Source organism: Cavia porcellus, unplaced genomic scaffold (genome assembly GCF_034190915.1).
Source record: "Cavia porcellus strain 051 isolate PalLab524CR breed Dunkin Hartley unplaced genomic scaffold, mCavPor4.1 scaffold_29, whole genome shotgun sequence".
In the NCBI taxonomy this organism is placed as follows: domain Eukaryota; kingdom Metazoa; phylum Chordata; class Mammalia; order Rodentia; family Caviidae; genus Cavia; species Cavia porcellus.
In genome coordinates, this window is record NW_026947512.1 from 1,893,365 (window position 1) to 1,912,632 (window position 19,268).

The 19,268-nt window shown below is 43.1% G+C and overlaps 1 protein-coding gene across 2 annotated transcripts in view; it reads left to right on the plus strand.

The window, feature by feature from the left end:
- The window catches only part of Niban1 (niban apoptosis regulator 1), a 154,138-nt gene extending 135,042 nt beyond the window's left edge, over nt 1-19,096 (plus strand). For both annotated transcript variants that reach the window (XM_063240293.1, XM_063240294.1), the window contains 6 exons: nt 3,150-3,337; nt 5,810-5,971; nt 7,731-7,841; nt 9,708-9,815; nt 12,545-12,656; nt 14,321-19,096. In XM_063240293.1, coding sequence (XP_063096363.1) covers nt 3,150-3,337; nt 5,810-5,971; nt 7,731-7,841; nt 9,708-9,815; nt 12,545-12,656; nt 14,321-15,513 — 1,874 coding nt within the window. In that variant the 3' untranslated portion in view covers nt 15,514-19,096. The remainder of the gene's footprint in view (nt 1-3,149; nt 3,338-5,809; nt 5,972-7,730; nt 7,842-9,707; nt 9,816-12,544; nt 12,657-14,320) is intronic.
- The last annotated feature ends 172 nt before the right edge of the window (nt 19,097-19,268 follow it).

Below are 19,268 nucleotides of genomic sequence, written 5' to 3' on the forward strand. Positions count from 1 at the left end.
CCTGCTCTGAAATCAAGAAGACTCACAAAGATGTGTTTGGGAAAGTGTGGTCCTGAGGCCAAATCCACCACTTGATTTTGTAAATAATATTTTGCTAGAACACAGCCATCCTCATTCACTTATATATTGTCTATAGCTGCTTTTGTGCTGTGACATCAGACTAGAGTAGTTGGAACCTCAGTCACAATTTATCAAGTACAAAGTAAAAAATATTTACTGTCTGGCTTTTGAACAACAAAGCAAAATTAAATCAAAGCAAAGCAAAACAAAACAAAATAAAAAAAAAGCTTACCTATTCCCACACAAGAGACCTTAGATGGCTTCAAAGCATCCTATTGGATAAGTTCCATGGTTCCTCTTTCTATGTAGGCCAACACAACCCAATAAATGCTCTACACCGAATGTCACTGCAAAGGAGCACAGAGGCTTATCTGTGATTATTAATGATCTTTTTAGACAGTCAGTTCACAGGTTATCACTCATTTCCTCAATTAAAAATGTTTTCTAAACATCTTCTGAGGGAGCGTTCACGGTGCGCCACTGATTAGTGCCAGTGCTCCCTGAGGCTTGCGGTCTAACAGGAGATGCTCAGCTGGGTGAATTAATTTCTGCAGGTCAGACCCTTCCATACCACAGCCAAGCTTGCTTCAGGACTTTTAAAATAGGTCCTACTGAGAGGGGATTAGAGGAATAACTGCCCCAAGCACGCGATGTCTTTGTCTGTTCACATGATGCTTTCCAAAGCCAGATAGAGATTAGCTTCAGAGTGTTTCTGTTTGTTATCCAGGTCTGACTACTCCATGAGCACAAGTGATCAGGAGTCTCAAAACACTCTGTAGAATTAAAAAGCCCCAGCACCAACTCCTGTGCCAAAATTTTGTTGGGGGTCCAGCAGGGCCTAACTGCGGCCATTCCTGTGGCTGGAATTAAACCATTCTCTCGTTTACGTTTCTGTGGCTCCCAGGTATCCTGATAAAATGGGAAAAGCTTCCTATTAGTGGTTTCCTGAAAGAAAGCTTGAAAGAAAGTAATGATCAAATCTTTTCAACATGAAATCCAAGCAACACATTATACCCAAGCAACATTATAAGCAAGTCTATGGTTCCCTATCTTTAAAACAAGGAAGGGAACCAAAGAATGCATTGACAAAGTGCTTTAGATTTAAAAAAAAATAAAAGCAAAAATCAAAAAACTTCAGGAGTATTCAGCAATGATCTCTTCATTTCCTCCCACATGACTCTTGGAAGCAAAGCCACGGAGCTTTGTTAGCTCTGCTTCACAGTTCATTCAGTAAGCATTTATTCTGCTTCTGCAGAGTACAAGGGCTGTGAGGATTCAAAGAGGACAACATTGTTTTACTAGTAGAAGTGGATAGGAAACATCACAGATCCTAAAACAGAAGGAATGAGGTGATAGATGCTGTAAGAGAGATGGAGATAAAAAACAGGACACAGGTTCCTTCCCAACTTCAAAAACCTGTATGGGCCTGCCAGGAGAGGGCTGTATCGGCCTGCCAGGAGAGGGTGCTTCTTTAGTCTGAGGGAATTAGAAAGAATAATAGTACTGACAGTACGGCAGGAACTAACAGCGTTCCCAAGTGCTTGCAGAGGACTACATCCATGTGGAGCACTTTGAAAACAGTAAACTCATTTAATTCTTACCATTAACTCCAAGAAGTATTCTATGTTCCCCGTTTTGCAGATAAGAAAACTGAGGCAGACATGAAGGAACTTGCCTAAGGTTCCAAAACTGAGGTGTGGCAGAGTCAGGTTCAGCCCTTTAGCCCCTGCTTTTCTGGCAGCATCTGTCTGCTCCTGCTTTTGAGAGCTGCCATCACTTTGGGAAGACTCGTGGATTAATGTGTCATAACACAATGCTCAGAGATTGATGACAGCAGTGTCTCTGTGTGCTTGCCAATAGCAAGGGACACACAGGGGACATGACATTGATTCACCTTATAAGGAAACATCTGCAGACTGCAGTTTAGGAATCTCGGTGCAAATTCCAGGACATTAAGTTGTCCCAAATGACTGACATTCAGAGTAGACCTGAGGACTTGAACAAAATGTTTCCAAGCAGAGGTGGAGGGAAGAAGTCGTGGGTTACAGAACCTGGATGAAGGTGCAGAGAGGGGCCGGAGCACCTGCGGTAAGCAGGGATCGGGGAGCGCAGGCCAAGAGGAGCCTTCCCTGGCCTGCCGCATCCTCCCATGCTGCTCTCTGCCCCCCTCAGGTGAGGCTGGCCAGCTCTGCGTAATCATCACCGTGTATTGCCAATGTTCAGCATTATTCTGAAGTTTTAATCAGATGTTTTTCAAGTGGTTTCTATAGGGAAGTTAATTAATAATTAATTTATTCTCCTGGCAAACAATTTGCTGCTTGCCATCAAGGAAGACATTTTTACAAGAGTCATAGGTAGCTTTATATTTGATTAAAAGGATTTTTTTCTGTTAGTTCTATGACCTGTTCAATATTTTCCACCCTGAATATATATGGTGGTGGTGTCTCAAATTCAAATTCTCAGAATCACAGCTGTAATCTGATCCTGCATAGCAACGACAGATTGCTACAAACCAAAATAAGAACGTGGCTATTCATCTCACAATCAGCAAGTTATTTTCTAATAAGAACTTAAAAATACGCTTGTAGCTCTGCTTTTGAAAATTAAGATATGAGTTTGGCCCAGTCATCTACTCAGCCAGTTTGTGCGTCTCACTTTCTAGTACATAGAGCATCTCAGTCTCTTCTGCTGAGTCCCTACTTCAGAACCAGAGTGGTCAGGAGAGTCCTCCTGCACTGAAAGCTAAGCACCAAAAACTAAACGGTCTACCCAGCCTCACTGGGAAGTGTCTTCACTACACTCTCTGAGCTTTTTTGTTTTAACTGGAGATGAGGTGATAAACTGAATGAAATTTGGTTTCATTTTCCTCCCAAGAAAAGATTTACTTGTATTTTTAAAAGTCTCCTAGGGGTAGGAGAAATGGAATGATTTTGACCAATTAGCTCTTAGAGAAATGATTTAAAACTTTTATGGTGAATAGAGGAGAGATGCCTTAGCTGTCAAATAGCTCCAGGGGGCGCTGTTCAGCCTGGCCTGGCTTTGGTACCTCTGAATGAGATTTTGTTCTCCATCACTTTTTCTTATCTCAGCCATGGTGGCCCAGCCAGCAGAGAAAACCTGTGGGGAGAGTGTGCAGCCATTCCTGGCGTCCATTCTGGAAGAGCTCATGGGGCCGGTGAGCTCAGGTTTCAGTGAAGTACGCTCATTGTTTGAAAAAGAAGTGGATGAACTCAGCCAGAGCTTTCAGACCACCAAGGACAGCGCCCGGCTGAAGGAGGTAGATCTCAAAGCTGCGGAAATGATGAGTGGCTTCTAGGGCTGTCTTTCCTGTGGTGCCTGGCCTGCCTCTCTCCTTTCCTCCCTCCTCCTCTGACTCCTCCTTCCCTTCTCTCTCTCCTCCCTCTTTCCTTCCCTCTGCTGTTCCATACATCTAACTACCCCAATCATTCACCTATCCATCCACCTAATTTTCTTTATTAATGATTTCAAATTTCAGAAATAATAACATACTTGTATGGATGAAGCAGTAGACTCAATATGATATATATGTGTATATAAAATTAATCACCACCACTGATACCGTTAGTTTTAGTCCACCCCCAACTCAAGTCTAGTGAGTCAGAAATTCTGAAGGTGGGGCCTGGGTATGATTTAACAGGACTGCCAGAAGATTTGAGGCCCCTCCAGTTTAAGAATCAGTGGCGTAAGATGTTTCAACTGGGCGGCTTGGTTTTATACTTCGCGTGATTCACATCCCTGCAGGCTGGTGGACAACACCAGATACTTGGTTCTGTTCCTTTTTCTCCTCCTTCCCTTCCTGCCCTTTCCTCCTGCCTTCCTCCCCTTCTCTCCACTCCTTTCTTCTTCCTTCCTGATATCACTAATAATGAATTTTCCTTTGGTAAACATGTAATAATTGTGTATATTTGGGTGATATCATGCGGTAATACAGTGGGGAACAACTAAGTTGGATTAACATTTTAAATTCCTCAAACACTGTTTCTTTATGATAAATCTTCAAGCACTTTTAGTTCCTCATAAGAATATAATAGTTGTAAACTATAATCACTGTGTGATCTCTTTCTTATTTCTTAATGTCAGCATACATGTATAATTGTCCGTAAACAAGATAATTTCTTAAATACTTGGAGGTTTCCTATTACAACTTGTCTTTTTAAACTTGCCTTTACTCTCTCTTCTTTCCCAACACCAACTTCCTTCCCTGGAATTGCCAACATTATCAACCTCACATAGTTTTGCACACACAGAGGCTATTTTCTTACACTGTTTACTTTGAGAAAAAATGGGGCTGTATTTTATATACTATTCTGCTTATCCGTTTTTCAAAGCTACTTCATGAAACTATTTCTAAGGTAACTGTTCTAGCTCTAAATCATTTTTGTGATGGCTACATAATACCTCATACATGGAAACATCAGGATTTGTTCAACCATCCCACTGTTGCTGGCACCACAAACAAAGCTGCAATAAATAAGCTTGTACATACATCCATGTGTCCCAGTGATGTTATTTCTATGGGAGAGAGTCTTATCCTGGAAAGTGTATTTCTTGTATTAGCAAATGTTTTCATTACATTCCAAAAAATTATATTCTATTAATTGTGTATAGCTGGGAACTTCCTCCTCCATGTCACCATCAGTGATGAGGGGCATCATTTGGCCATCTGGTAGGAGCAAAGTGGCAACCCATTTTTCCTGTCCTGCCTGCTTAATTGACATTTTTAAAATGGCATATTCCTTACTGCATGACAAGAGGAAACTTCTGTGGTGTGCTTGTGATCATTAATTTCATGTCGTTGGACCCCTCCGTAATTCACTTATGAAAGGGAATAGTCTTTCACTTTGAAAGTGCAATGGGAATGGGCCCTTCTGCCATCCCTGTCTGACAGTGCGTTCTCATTCACCCGGCCTTTCTCCCAGCTCTCCCTAAGCCTCCATTCTCAGGAGCATTCTGTCTTCTTCTCTACCCACTCTCCTTTTCATTTTGACCCTCCAAGATTCAATGTTTTAAAAATAGTTTAAAATAAACCTAGAAAACAGAATGCCTTCTGTGGCAGCAACCCTGACAGTGTTAGAGTCTATTGATGACACTTGACTTCTGACCTGGGAAGCTGTGTGGCCTTGCTGATTATCAGTTGTGTAAACTGAGTGGGAAGAGACCATGGCTTTTAAGACCTCTGGCCTCTTCCTGTCTTCCCCTCCCATACACTAGCACCATGGAGCAGCCTGCAGCAGGTGAACAGAAACCTTCTATGCATGGACAATTTCAGAACAGTGGGGCACCCGGGTTTTTTGCTCAGAGTCTAGGAGTCCCGGGATCATTCTAACCTCCTTGAGGTTGATTGTGAGGGATGTCACTCTTTAAAAAAGACAGCTTTGGAGGCCGTGGGCCCAGCAGCAATTCTGTGCTTAGTTCATGAGCGCTGAAGCAGGAGCTCTGAGTCCACTGAGAACTAGGAAGGCTGGACACCCCCACACCTAGTGCGCCCCTGGGTCTTCCTGTCACCTGGCTGGCTCTTCCATGGGTCGCTATGACAGCACTGGAACTGTCTTGGTGACCCAATGAAGGAGACAAATAACACAACTGAAGATGTAACAGATGTGGTGGTGCCAGTAGTGATTCTAATAACATACGTGTGACCGTTTTAAACTTAGGTATTATACAATCTAGATGAAATATGGCTTCTAAATCTGAAGTTATTTCTTTTTTCCCCTTCATCAAACTGTAGCATCTAGGCCAGCTTATGAATCTGCCGCTAGATTCGGTGAAGATGGAACCTTGCTACACTAAGGTCAACCTACTTCATGAGCACCTGCAGGATCTCAAGAGCCGCTTCAGATTTCCACACATCAACCTGGTGGTCCAGAGGACACAGAACCACATGCAGGAGGTGGGAGCAGCAGGGCACGCACAGTGCTTGAGGACGAGCACGCTGCAGAGGAGGCGGTGTCCTGGGCGTGTCGGGGAAGTGAGGCCCAGTTCCTTAGTCATATCAATTGAGGTCACTGCCCTTCCAGCTGCCTTTGACTTTTTTCCATGTCGATGAACAACACAGAGAAGAAATATCTCAGAAAAAGAAAGTAGCACTGATTGATAATTATTTAATTGACAAATAAGTGCTTTTTACCTTCGCTGCACATTAGATACACTTGGAGAGTTTTTAAGACATACCAACGCTCCTCCCTCATCCCTGGTGACTCTGAATATATGTGTGTTTGTCTGTGTATTTGTATTTTCTTCTTGTTAGTGCATAGTGATTATGCACAGGTGAATGGGTTTCATGCTGACAGATTTGTATATGTGTGTAACCTATTCAGATCGTTCGCACCCTATCACCCCCCTTGCCCTCTCTCTGCCTTTCCCTTCTTCTCAAATAGTCTTCCTTTTATTTTCATGCCACCTCCCCTTTATAAAAGATTCCACATTTGAGAGAAAATATGATATTTGTCCTTCTGAATCAGTGTATTTCATTTAATATGAAGATCTCTGGTTCCAGCATTTGAAAAAATTTCCCCATTCCCATTTCTGTTGTTTCTAATATGCAGCCATAATTCAAATTCCTGTGATTGCCTAATCTGGTAAAGAATCAACCAGCCACTCAGATCAATTTATCCCAGCTTCCTATTTGAATTTGAGTCTTGGATAGGTTGCTTCTCCCCCAAGGAATTTTTTCACCAGGAGCAAGAATGCATACCACAGACTCTTTCCATATTAGTGTGTTTCATAAATAAAGCAAGGGCATAATCAGACACAGTCCAGCCTGCTCACAGATGCTCTAGGGGGAGCTCTCCATGGACTGGACACTGCCTAGTCCTACCCCAGGGGTTAATACAGAGACAGGTCCTTAGATTAATTCACTGCAGTGTTTTAAGTAAAGGTTTGTGAGTGCTTTGGGATTGGCCACAGGTTTGGAAAGAAATGAGTACCCCCCCCCCGCTAAAGGTTAGGGTAGGATTAATCAATGTAACTTATTATCCAACCTCTGAGTAATAAGAGACTAAAAATGAACAAGGAACATAGCAGGTAGTGATTTATCAGCAGTTCCTTTGGTAATAGTGGGCCCTGAGAAACAGATACAGGCATAGCTGCAGAGAATAAGATATCTAAACTGACTCCATTTCCTGACCCATGGGCGTGTCAGCCAGTGCCACCAAGCCCTGACCTGCCTCCCTTCCCAGCCCTGCAGAGGAAAAAAAAAGTGTGTGTGGAGGGGATATGTGAGGTAGTGGGGTGAAAGGAACCGGGGTGGGGGTGTTACCAAGTGGTTTATGTCAAATAAATGTGGAGGTGCCGCTGGAATGGTTGAGAGAAGGCTCCCACCTCATCTCCTTAATCTGTGGCTGCAGCAGCAGAAGAGGGTGGAGGAGGGGAATGACCACAGGAGATGATGCAGTCTCTGTCTCGGTCCTGGGTTTCCCCGGTGGTGGAGCAGATGCAGGAGATGAGAAGAGACTGCATCGTGCTGACATGCATACCTGTGGGTGGCTGGGTGCGTTTCCTGCCTTGCCTCGAATGGTGTTAGTTTCACAATGCAAGTAGTGGGATGAGGACCCGTCACCCTGTGTCGCCTCTTGATGGCTTATCTGAGTGAGGCCAGGCAGACCGCGGGCTGAGGTGCAGCGGGCGCGTCTGTGTGTTTTGATTTTCAGCTCATGGAGAATGCAGTGTTCACGTTTGAGCAGTTGCTCTCCCCGCATCTCCAAGGAGAGGCCTCCAGAACTGCCGCTGCCGTTGAGAAGGTGAAGCTCCGAGTCCTGAAGGTAAAACTTTTGTCTCACCTAAGCGAAGCATCAAACAAAAATGTGACCTCTGTTTGTTTTGCTAAGTACAAAACACCCCACTCTCCCTTTTACTCAGCCTCCCGCTTCTCAGAGTGACGGGGTTTCCCCAGCCTGTTCTGCCACCTAGTGGCTGCTTTAGGGACCACAGTTTCTTGATCTTGCCCACATTTGGAAGGACAGGGCCTGGTTTACTTTCACAGCCATTGGACTTGACAAAACAAACGTTTACTGGCTGTGCATTAAAAGCATTATGACGGATATCGCTTGCCTTATAAAAATAGGTAAGGCACAGTTTCAGTCTTCAAAGAGTTTGCAGTATAATAAAACCAAAATGGTCAACATATTAAGGGAAAAATCAAAACATCAAAAGAAATAAGCCAAAGAGGATACCTAGCTTATGAAATTGCTTTTAATGCACATAATGCATAAGTACATATTTAAATATTACAATAATAGGAGCTTGCACATATTAGTATTTTATAAAATTTTAAAAACCTGCCAAGTTTTGTTTGATAACCACAAGAACCTATGAGATGATTAGAATATATCTCAGTGAGGAAATGGACTTTCCAAAGGTTTACTCAAGCTCACCAAGCTAGTCATGGTGATCTTAGCACTAATCCAGTCTACTAACATGTTTACTGTCTCCTGCTTATCCTACATAATGGTTCAGAACAAAAAGTCAAATTCCCACAAAGCCTAGGGTTGTCCCTGAATTTTATACCTCATCTTGATGCCTCACAATCTAAGCAGAACACTGCAAGCAAATCACTGAGACAAAAAGCAGTGTTGATTATGGTCACTCAAATAATAATGCGTGGGCAGTTGAGCTGAAAGAGAAAAGATAGTACTGCTGCCAAGTGCTTCAGCAGACAGAGGAGCGGAAAAAATCAAGTAGAATGGCACCCTAATTGTAGGACCTCAAGTTTGAGAAAGGACTTTCAGTGACTCTACTTCAACTTCATCTCCATGCTGTGAAGATTCCTGCCAGGGGTGGTCTCACCAGTGGTTGCACACCTCCAGTGCTAGGATACTTTCGGTCTCTCAGAACAGCTCGTTCCTTCTCTGGACACTTTTGACTATAAGAATATGCTTTCTTGTTTTAGATCACCAGTAATTCCATTTCTATTCTTTTTTTATGGTCTTTCCTTATCCACCTAGCACCTTTTGGTTCACTGAACAGAGCTATGATTGGCCTTAAGTTAGTATCTCCAGTGTAAATGACCTCATGTGACTAACCAGCCATTCCTCATTTGGCCTGATCCTTCTGCTTGCATGCCTGTCACTGTTCCCCAGGTTGTCTGTGGTCCCCTTGAGGTGACATCTAAAATCAAATGCTGGCCTCCAGTTTCAGTACACACCAGAGAGGATTATCATTTTTCTTGTTCTGATCATTAAAATTTCTTTGGTTAGGTTAGTGGGTCACAGTGTTAATGGATTTCAGAGTCAGGCTCTCTCTTACGTTGTAGAAATCATTACCACTCATTGGCTCCGCTTGGTGGACTAAGAGTAATGGATGATTGGGGTTCCCATAGGCCTGCCTAGAAAGAGTGATGAAAAACAAATTCACTCCCAAGTTCTATCCCCAACTTCTCTGTAACTTAAATGGCACTTCTGTTTTGACCTTGCCTCAGTTTCCATATCTGTAGGAGAGGAGTGATGGGTTATTATGTTGCAACTACACCTGAAGTGAACAGGATTTAGGTAGAAAGACCTCTGAGACCTTGGAAATGCTAGTCTTCGGAAATTAGGAGGGAGAAGTAGACATGGGTGGCTGTTTTTTTGTTTAAGTGAATGTTGACAGATTGGAATGCCACTATTTAGCCTATGTCTCTCTGTTGACAGCAATATGATTATGACAGCAGCACTATCCGGAAGAAGATCTTTCAGGAGGCACTGGTTCAAATCACACTTCCCACTATGCAGAAGGCACTGGCGTCCACGTGCAAACCAGTAAGAGGATGGGTTGCTCCTAAAAGTATGATTTGTTCTCTTTGGAGTTCAAAGGCATGCTTTTGCTGTACTGTACTTGCAGACAGTAAACTACACCAGGGAGGGATTGGCGAACATTTTTGGAAGTGGTCAGACAGTAAATATTTTGGGCTTTATGGTCCATATTATTTCTGTTTGCAATCACTCAACTCCAACTGTTATAAGCACAAAAGCAGCCAGATATACACAGACAATAAAATCCAATAAACTTTACTTACAAAAACAAGAAGCTGCCAGAAGCTGCCAAATCCTGGACCAAAGGATGTCTCATAGATTAATGATCTGAACTGGAGCCAAGCCAATGGTTGGTAGAGAACACCCAATGAGACCAGGTGCTCCCCATTGTAATATGACTCATATATCCAATCCTCTGATGCTTGATCTTACATATGGAAAGACTTTAGGTACATGACTACAGAAACATACTTGTTCTGTTATATCCAATGGGGTTGGCTTGCTGGCACTAACGGCACAGTTGAAGGTGCTGCAAGTGTCAGGCATGCACAGCAATGATTGTGAAGGTGTGTCAGAGACTGCAGGACAGTGTACTGGCTGAGCAGAAACTGGAGGTGGTTGGAGTCTCAAGGTTCACCCTCAGGATCCCAATTTAATTGATTTAGAGAATTAAGCATATGGCACAGTTCAATCAGTTTGGCACGGAAGACTTAGTTTATAAAACTGGGCACATCACAACAATGTAAATGTCTCAATTATTCCTTCCTACAGAATTCTTTAGCTAGTAGAAAACTTAAAGGGACTCTATTCTGAAAATATGTATTAAAATAAATTAAAACATGTATTAAAATGTATCTGTGTGACCCAGACCCTGTGCCAGTCCACCTTTTTTCTAGAATTCACAGTGTAGAGGCAGCAGAGAGGCACACAGGAGTTCCAGGGAAGGTGCCCAGCTCTGTGTGTGGGATCGGCAAAGACTTTCCAGAGGACTGTGCTTTCACCCAGTCTTGAGGGATGAATGGCAGTCAAGGGAATAAGAACCAGGAAGGAAAGAAGAAAGAATGTTCCAGGCATAGCCTGTGCCCTGCATTTAACAGAGAAAAGGACAGAGGTTCGGAGCAATGACATGCTTATGCAGGGTTCCGTGGAGAGTCCTGAGAGGAGTCCAGTCTGCTGAGCAGTTCTTTTTCCATATCTGTGCATCACTTCCGTCTCCTAAACCCTCGAGGGCTCACTGAGGTCTTTGGCTTTCCTCTGCAATGGGTATAAATGGAATCTATTGTTACCGCCTGGTAATACAGGACGATCCTGGGCCACAGCACCTCCAAGTCTTAGCACTAAAAGTTATCTGATGGTGGTAGCTTCCGATCACCTGATAGAAAACCTGTCCATTTGGCAAAAGGAATTATGTCTTGCTGCTAAATTCCTGGTTCTCTAAAAGCCACATATCGGGGAAGTCCTTCCCCAGCACCATTCAGTACAAGGATTATTGGGTTAATCCTAATCTTGGAGATACAAATTGATATATTTTGATCCCTGTCCAGTTATGCTGCTAACAGGCAAACCGTTGGGAAGTTCTGGAAGCAGGGCAGGCTAAGAGATTTTGCAGCATGCCTGGCTATCTTAACAGAAATTAAGGAGCATCATTGTCAGAAGGAAAAGAATATTATTTAAGAGGGGCTGGGGATTTGGCTCAGTGGCATAAGCACCTGCCTTGCAAGCGCACAGTCATGAATTCGATCCCTGGTACCAAAAAAAAACAAAGAATATTATTTAAAAGTACTTGACTGGAGACTCTCTAATCAGAAAAAGGACCACATTCTAATAAGGTTAAACATCCATTTATCCCATGACTCAGCAACCTCACTTTTAGATATTCACCCTGGATAAGTAAGCCCTTAAGTTAAAAAAAACAGACTTGTATAAACGTGTTCATAAGAGATATTCATCATGGTCAAAAAATAGAAAATCTCAGTGCCAAAGGAATATGGATAAACAATTTTGATTTATCCATATAGTGAATGCTACTTATCAATAAAAAGAAAAGAGCTACTGATATATGCAGTAATTAGGAAAAATCTGAAAAGTAAACACAAAAAGGATCTAGTTTATTTCTCTAAAGTTCATGACTTAGCAAAGCTCATCTATCATGAGCTGTCAGATCACTGCTTACCTCTTAGAGGGCTGTGGGCTGGGAGGGAGTTTAGGGAATCTTGGGGGTAATGTAAATGTGTTTCTTTTTGATCTGGGTTATAGCCAGATGGGTATCATTAATATCACTGAGATGTTGCTTTAAAACTGTGTGTTTTACTCCATATAACCCATCCCTTGGTAAAGTACTTTAGCATTAAATAAAAAAACAAAAAGAAAACACTTTGGCTATGCAAGGAAAATAGGTTTCAGACCTACTGACAAGGCCTTGAGATAACTAAAGTTTCTTCTCTCTTCCCCCTTCAAATGTATGTGAGGTATGCCCAGTGTGAGAAAAGGGAAGGGAACCACCAGGTGCCAGATGGCACCCTGTCATTTCCAGCTAGCAGATACTCAGCAGACTGATTGAAAGGAACACGAAGATTGTAGAGTTGACGTATTTCACGTCCTTGGCCTATGGCCCGACGTTGCACTGCTCCCTGACCCTCTGAGGAGAGGACTCCCATGAAAATTGTCCTTTCCTCGTCTCCTCTGAGGAGCCTCATGCTTTTTCCTCTTTATCTTCTTTATCTCTTGCTCTCCAGGAGCTTCAGAAATATGAGCAGTTCATCTTTGCAGATCATACCAATATGATCCACGTTGAAAATGTCTATGAGGAGATTTTATATCAGATTCTCCTTGATGAGACTCTGAAAGGTAAGAAGGGTTTACCTGGTGCTGGAGGGCGCTCCCCAGGGAGGGAGCACCCCTGAAATGGAACTCAGGAAGGCTGTGAGGTAAGAAAGGGGAAACATGTCAGCATTAGTCAGGGAAGATCTGAGAGAGGAGAGAAAAGAAGGAAGGAGCCAGCCTCGGTCAAACATTTGTGATCTGGCACACACCACTCCAGTCCTTTAGACGGGAATTCTTCTTTCAATACCAGTGCAAACTCTCAGATGGGAATGTTAATCTTCATTTTTCAGATGAGAATAATACAGTTTAGAGGGAGTATATCTAAGGTGTCTTGTGCAGGGCTGTCATCTTGTACTGTACCAGACAGAATTAAGGAGAAAGGGCTGTTAGGCACAGGCTCATAACCCCTCTAGGGGGAGGGCAGAAATGTCTTCAGCAGCAGGGCCTGAGCGCTGCTCTCTCAGCAAATTCCTCACCTCCACTTGGCCAGACAGAAAAAGCCTGGGATAACACAGTGCCCTTCGGGTCTTGATAGCACAGTAGCACCCAGTGTGCTGTGGAATCTGGCCTTGCCTGGGTTTGGAGTGTGAATAGGAAAATGTTGATAAAATATGCTGAAGAGTGTCACTATCAAGCTGTGGGCCTGAAACCTATCTGGTGTCCATTGGGGAGGTCCTGCGTATCACCCAAAGGCCTCCCTTGGGAAAACTGGCCAACCACAAGCCCACATCACATAGCTAATCCCAGGGATCCAAGGAGCTAGGGAATGCAACAGAGTCATCATGGCAGCTGCACAAAGGGGGCCCGAGACAGGGCATGGCCAGCCCACCATGAACGCCTTTGGGGAATTTGCAGACAACTTCCCTTCAGACACCTTACGTCCTCTGTGAGAAAACTGTCATAATGTGTTGATTTTGTTAGAGCAGGAAAATCTATTGCCAACTGCTAAAAAATTATGCTGCACACACAAATCTATGTTGTCTCCCATATGAATGCCATTGCCTAGGGTGTGGAAGTGGTGAGCATCAAAAAACCTGTACAAGTAGCTCCTGTACAGCCATAACCAGAGACCTGTTATCATAAAGGTTGGCTGTTTTTGGTGTTTCTGCTTTGCAGTTCTTAAGGCCTTTGAGGCCAAGGTAGATGTACAGATATCTTCATTTTGGAAACCACAGCCTAACAAGCCTCTTCCAGCTGCATCCTCAAGACCTCAAATCCTATTACACATTTAGGACTGTGCTGTGAGAAAGAACAGAGAAGTGAAATACCTGCCTCTGTCCTAAATGTGTTCCAGTCTAGGTGAACAAACTGAACTACATGTATTAGCAGCTAATTAAATGTCACAAGGGCCTCTCTAAAAGGAATGCATGGTACTGTTATATAGACTTTGAAAGCAAAGGCCGTATTTTATTCACCTCTGGCTTCTTAGTGTCAGTCCTATTGTAGATGCCTAGCAAATGTAGGCTGTTTGAATAAAGGAAGAAATGAACCTACCAAGGTTCAGAGTCTGGGAAGAGTGTGCAGTCTTTGGTCATGAGAGAAGGCTATCTGCAGAGGGTAGACTATCTGTATCCTGAAGTTGAGAATTTGTTTAGAGAGGCTAATGGGGAGTTTGGCTTCTGGAAAATCAGAAAATCCAGGTTGTCCAGAAGTCTTATTATCAAGTATTGTCTTCTGGTATTTTTCAGTGATAAAGGAGGCTGCTATCCTGAAGAAACATAACTTATTTGAAGACAACATGGCCTTGCCCAGTGAAAGTGTGTCCAGCTTAACAGATCTAAAGCCTGCCATTGGGTCAAACCAGGCCAGCCCTGCCAGGACAGTGTCTGCCATTGTGCCTGGAGCTCTAGATAGTGAGACTCCAAATAAGGAAGTGTTCCAGGAGTCAGAGGAGAAGCAGCAGCCTGAGGATCCCAGTTTATTGGCCAAACAGGAAGGCCTTTCTCTCCCTGAGCCCAACTCTGCCCTAAGTGAGAGTGAGCAGATGACAGTCTCAGGCACAGATGACCCTGCTGTGACTCCTGTGGCTAAAGAGGACGTGGAAGAAACCCTGGTTGTACACTCATCAGAGCCAGAAATGGGAGGGGCTTCTGAAAATGAAGAGCCCACCCATGAAAAGCCAGAACCCACCACTGCCTCAGGATCCTTGAAGGAGCTCAGAGATTTGCTGACGGTGACTGTTGAAGTGCCAGTGCAATCTGCTGTGGTGACTGCAGAAGACACAGATGAGAAGACAGTGATTTCCCAACAGAATGAGAAAGAAGAGGAAAAAACCCAGATCAACACAGAGGCCAGTCAGGCAGCCGCCCCTCTGGAGGACAGTCGTGAAGAAAGCGAAGTCAGTGAGCGGGAAGCCCATTCTCCTCCTCCAGAGGCTCAGGTACCCGCGGTAGACTTGGGGGCATTTCCTGAGCTGAGCAGCCCTGCTCCTCAGCCAGCTTGTGGCGAGTTCACTGGACATCTCACAGAGGACACCAGCTGTCCAGACCACACAGCAGAGCCAACAGAGGCCATAGAATCTTGTGAGATGGAGCTTGCAGGGAGGGCTGCCACACTGGATGCCATTGAAGGAGAAGAGGCCCCTGGGAGTGCTGTAGAGGGCCAGGCCACGGGTGAGGAAGGCGGTCCTTTCCATTCTGACCCCATTTGCCCCGCTGAGAGCCAGGTTCCTGAGGAACAAGAAGTGATGGGAGAGAGAAGTGTTGTGGCCCCAGCTGTGACCAGCATGGATACAGAGGCTGTGAAGCCTGCCCACTTTGATGAATGTCAGCAGGTGGCTGAGAATGCTCCACACACAGATGCCCTAGATTCATTTAAAGATGATGTGAAGGCGGGAGAAAGTTGCCAGCAGAGCTCCCCAGAGCAGCCCTCAGAGGAGTGAGAGGCACGGTTTGGCAAGTCTTTCTTTAAACAAAGTCAAAGGGTTATAGTTAAGGGTATATGAGGGAGTTGCATGTGATTTACCTGAAAAACAAATTATGAAATATTTCTTTAATCCTAATAATGAAGCCAGAAAAAGTGCACATAGGCTACGAGCACAGAGACCAGCCTTTGTGGAACTGAACTGCCTCACCATCCTGTATGGCTTTAGCATTTTTATAGGAATCACAAAGGCGCTGGAGTGTTGGGGTGACGGGAAGCAGGAGGGGCGCAGTTCTCCATATTCCACACATTTCAGTGGTGCAATTTTCTACTGCACTTTCAGGCTTTTTAACTTTTCTTAAAAATGCAAATGTATGCTGTAATTTCTGCCTCACCATTTCCATTTACTCTATCACTTCCTGGCCTCTTAGGGACTCAACATTTGTCCCTAGGCAGGCTGCAAAAAGAGGAGGGTCATGAGCACCAGTCGCCCCTGATGTGTGCAACCCACAGAACCATTCATACCCCATGCAGGTCTCAGGAGAGCTGAACAGAAGCCAAGGAGGAAGGTTGGGATCTGTGGGACTGTATGGGCCTTTACTAATTATGCACCCAATTTCTTGTTAATTAATTGTGTGGATTTTTATCAATTAATTACCTTTTAAGGAAATTCAGACGAGGCAACGAAATTGTATTGGCAAGTGTAAGCCTGAAAGCATTCCAAATTAGTCTTAGACTGTGCAAAGAGCTTAGCTAAAATTATGAAGCTTAAAGCCTACAAATTAAATAAATGTTATTTGAATAGGCACTGCACGCCACACACTGTGTTAGGCATAGTAATAAAGAAAAAATATAAAGTGATTTGTCTCATATAAAAGGCTTGTGAGAATTTAGAAGAAGAAATCATGCCAATTTTCAAGCCATGATAACTTTCTTTTGTTCCACTGGTTTGTTTTCAGATAAGGAATCAATGAATCAATGAATCAGTGAATCAGTGAATGAATACAAAAGCCAAGGTATAGCTCACCAACTTCCAGTGTAACTAAAATTAGAAATCAGTTGTTCATTTGGAAAATTAATTGAATCCTTATTAGGTACCAACTAGTGGTGATACCCGATTGAGAAGGTCACTGTTCTTTTCTTCCTGAAAGCAAATAGAAATGTATCTTGTAAATGGATAGTAAAACGTAACTGTTAATATTAAAAATGAAATGGACTTACTTGCATAAATCTACAAAAAAGACTTCTTTAGAAAAACTCCAGGAGGGGATGGGGGTTTAGCTCAGCGGCATAAGCGCCTGCCTTGAAAGCAGGCAGTCGTGAGTTCGATCCCTGGTACCGATAAAAACGAAAAAGACAAAAAAAAAAGAAAGAAAAACTCCAGGTTATTCCCTAAGCATTTCAATCCCAGGTACTATATCTTGAAGTTTCCTTCCACAAATTTTAGTATTACATTCTAATATATTGTATAAGAGCTTGTTTTGATTATCACCACCAAGCATACTTACATTAATTCTTTAGAGAATTTGTTCCACAGTTTAACCATTTAACCAGGAAAGAAAATATTTCCTTGCATAGAATTCTTCCCATGAGGGCTGGGAATTTAGCTCAGCGGCATAAACGCCTGCCTTGCAAGCAAGCAGTCATGAGTTCGATCCCCAGTACCGATTAAAAAAAAAAAATTCTTCCCATGAAGAAAAAGAGGAATAATAATCAGTATCAGTACAGTTTCATACTGGATTATCTCAGTTCTGTAAGTGTTTAGACTCTGAGGTGTATGAAGGATCCCGTCACAATTAAGGAAGGTAGAGATAGATCATTTCTCCCTTGTCTCTGCTTAGCCATTACTCACTCATCTCCTGGCATTTGTCACAGTGTATTAAAATTATGTTTACTAACTGACTCTCCTAGAAACTCCTTTCTTCCAGGATTAAAATTCAGGTTTAGTCATCATTTGTGCTTCCTGCTAAAACTCCACATCCTTGAATCATGGCTTCCTGTGTGTCTAGTAACTTTAATATCCCTAGTGTGCAGCACCGGAACCGGCACACGGGATGCTCAGGAAATGGAGGAACTGAATACCCAGTACCCTGCTGTAAAAAGGCTATCCGGGGCTTGCTGTTAGACAGGGAGATGTTTTCATTCAGGCTTTCTGCCCTCATTGTGTCTTCCCTTAAATAAAGTCCAGAGTCCGAAAGGCAGATGGCCAGATGGCCAGAAGCACTACACAGCAAGGCAAGGAGCCAAAGAAGCAGTGCCCAGCCCCCTGAGGCCTGCCCTTCTTTCTGGGAGAATTGTGGTCTATGGAGCACTAGCTCAGGCCCACTCTGCCCCAGAGCATTCCCAGCCCCCCTCCTTTGCTCACCTCAGTGCTTCCTGCACCCCTTGGAAAGCTAGGAATCTTTCCAATCCTAGGAGAGTTCATTTCACTGCATTAGATGGATGAATATCAGTACCTTTCCTTTTTCCATTCTGAAACTAGGCACTAAGTAGCAGAGCATACTGGTAAACACAATACAAATCTTTTGCTGTACATATTTCACAAAGGCAAGTTCTTTCACATGAGCAGGACTGTTACATTTGAAAATGGAGTATGAAATTGAGGTGCATGAAATATTTCATGTCCGTGATACTGTGTTGAAGAGGCGACTTCATGTTATCATGCCTTTTTCTTATTTCTCACGTAGATTCGTGTGTGTTGCTTTAGTGGTTTCCAGGTGGGAGCAAGGTCATTATGATTCAAATGAGCAGCACAAAAAGCCGCAGTGCACTGCTCTGGGGATCTCTGCTATGGGCAAAGCCTTTAGAAATGCATAAAACCTCAAGACACGGTCCTTGGCAAAAACCCCATGACTTTAAAGCAGATATGCTATTAGTGACCTTTCACAAAGAATATTTTCCTTGAAAAAAATGGCTTGCCTGTGTTTCCTGTTTCACTTGGAGCAGACAGTAAGTAGTGCTTTGCATTATGCACAGTAAACTTTTTTGTTTTTTAAGGATTTTGGAGATTGAGGATAAGACTCCATTTTATCCAGAAACTTTATAAAGAGGCTGCACGTGAAGAATTGAAGAATGTTAGTTAGATTCTCTTCATTTTATTGAAGGACTCACAAACCTGGGTTTATAATTGTCCAGATGAGAACCAGTGATTTCAGAGGGTTTTTAACCATTCTTCCAGATAAAAAGTAATTACAATTCATTAGAAAAATTGCTTAATGGGCAGTGGTTGTGGCTCAGTATTAGAGCACTTAACCAGCATGTATGAATTCTTGGGTTCAGCCAGGTACTACTAAAAAAAGTGTTAAATGTTAAGTGCTACATAACAATATTAACATGGGGAAGAGAAGGACATCCCTGACTCAAAAAATCATAGTTTCACAAAGTGAGAAAGTTGGCAGCGAATGTCTCTCTCCTTTACCATAAGCAGATGGGTTTGGAGGTTTACGTTCTGAAGTCTGCAAGTTTTAGATTAAAAAAAAAGACTACACTGTGGTGGTTTTATTTTTATGGTCACTATATAAAGCAAATAAACCTAAAACACTTTGTAACCATGTATTTACTCTGCCAAGTGCCTATATTTCAATAAAATTCTCATCCATGAAGAGCGGTCCAGATGTCATTTCCTTGGAATGGGACTGGTTTTATCTTTTAAACAAATGTCATACTTAAGCTGGAAGGAACTACTCAGAAATGAAAAGGTGAGTCACTCTTGCTGTATTAGGGAAGTCTTTTCTGTTTTCAGGAAGAATTTGCAGGGAATCCACTTATTGTCAG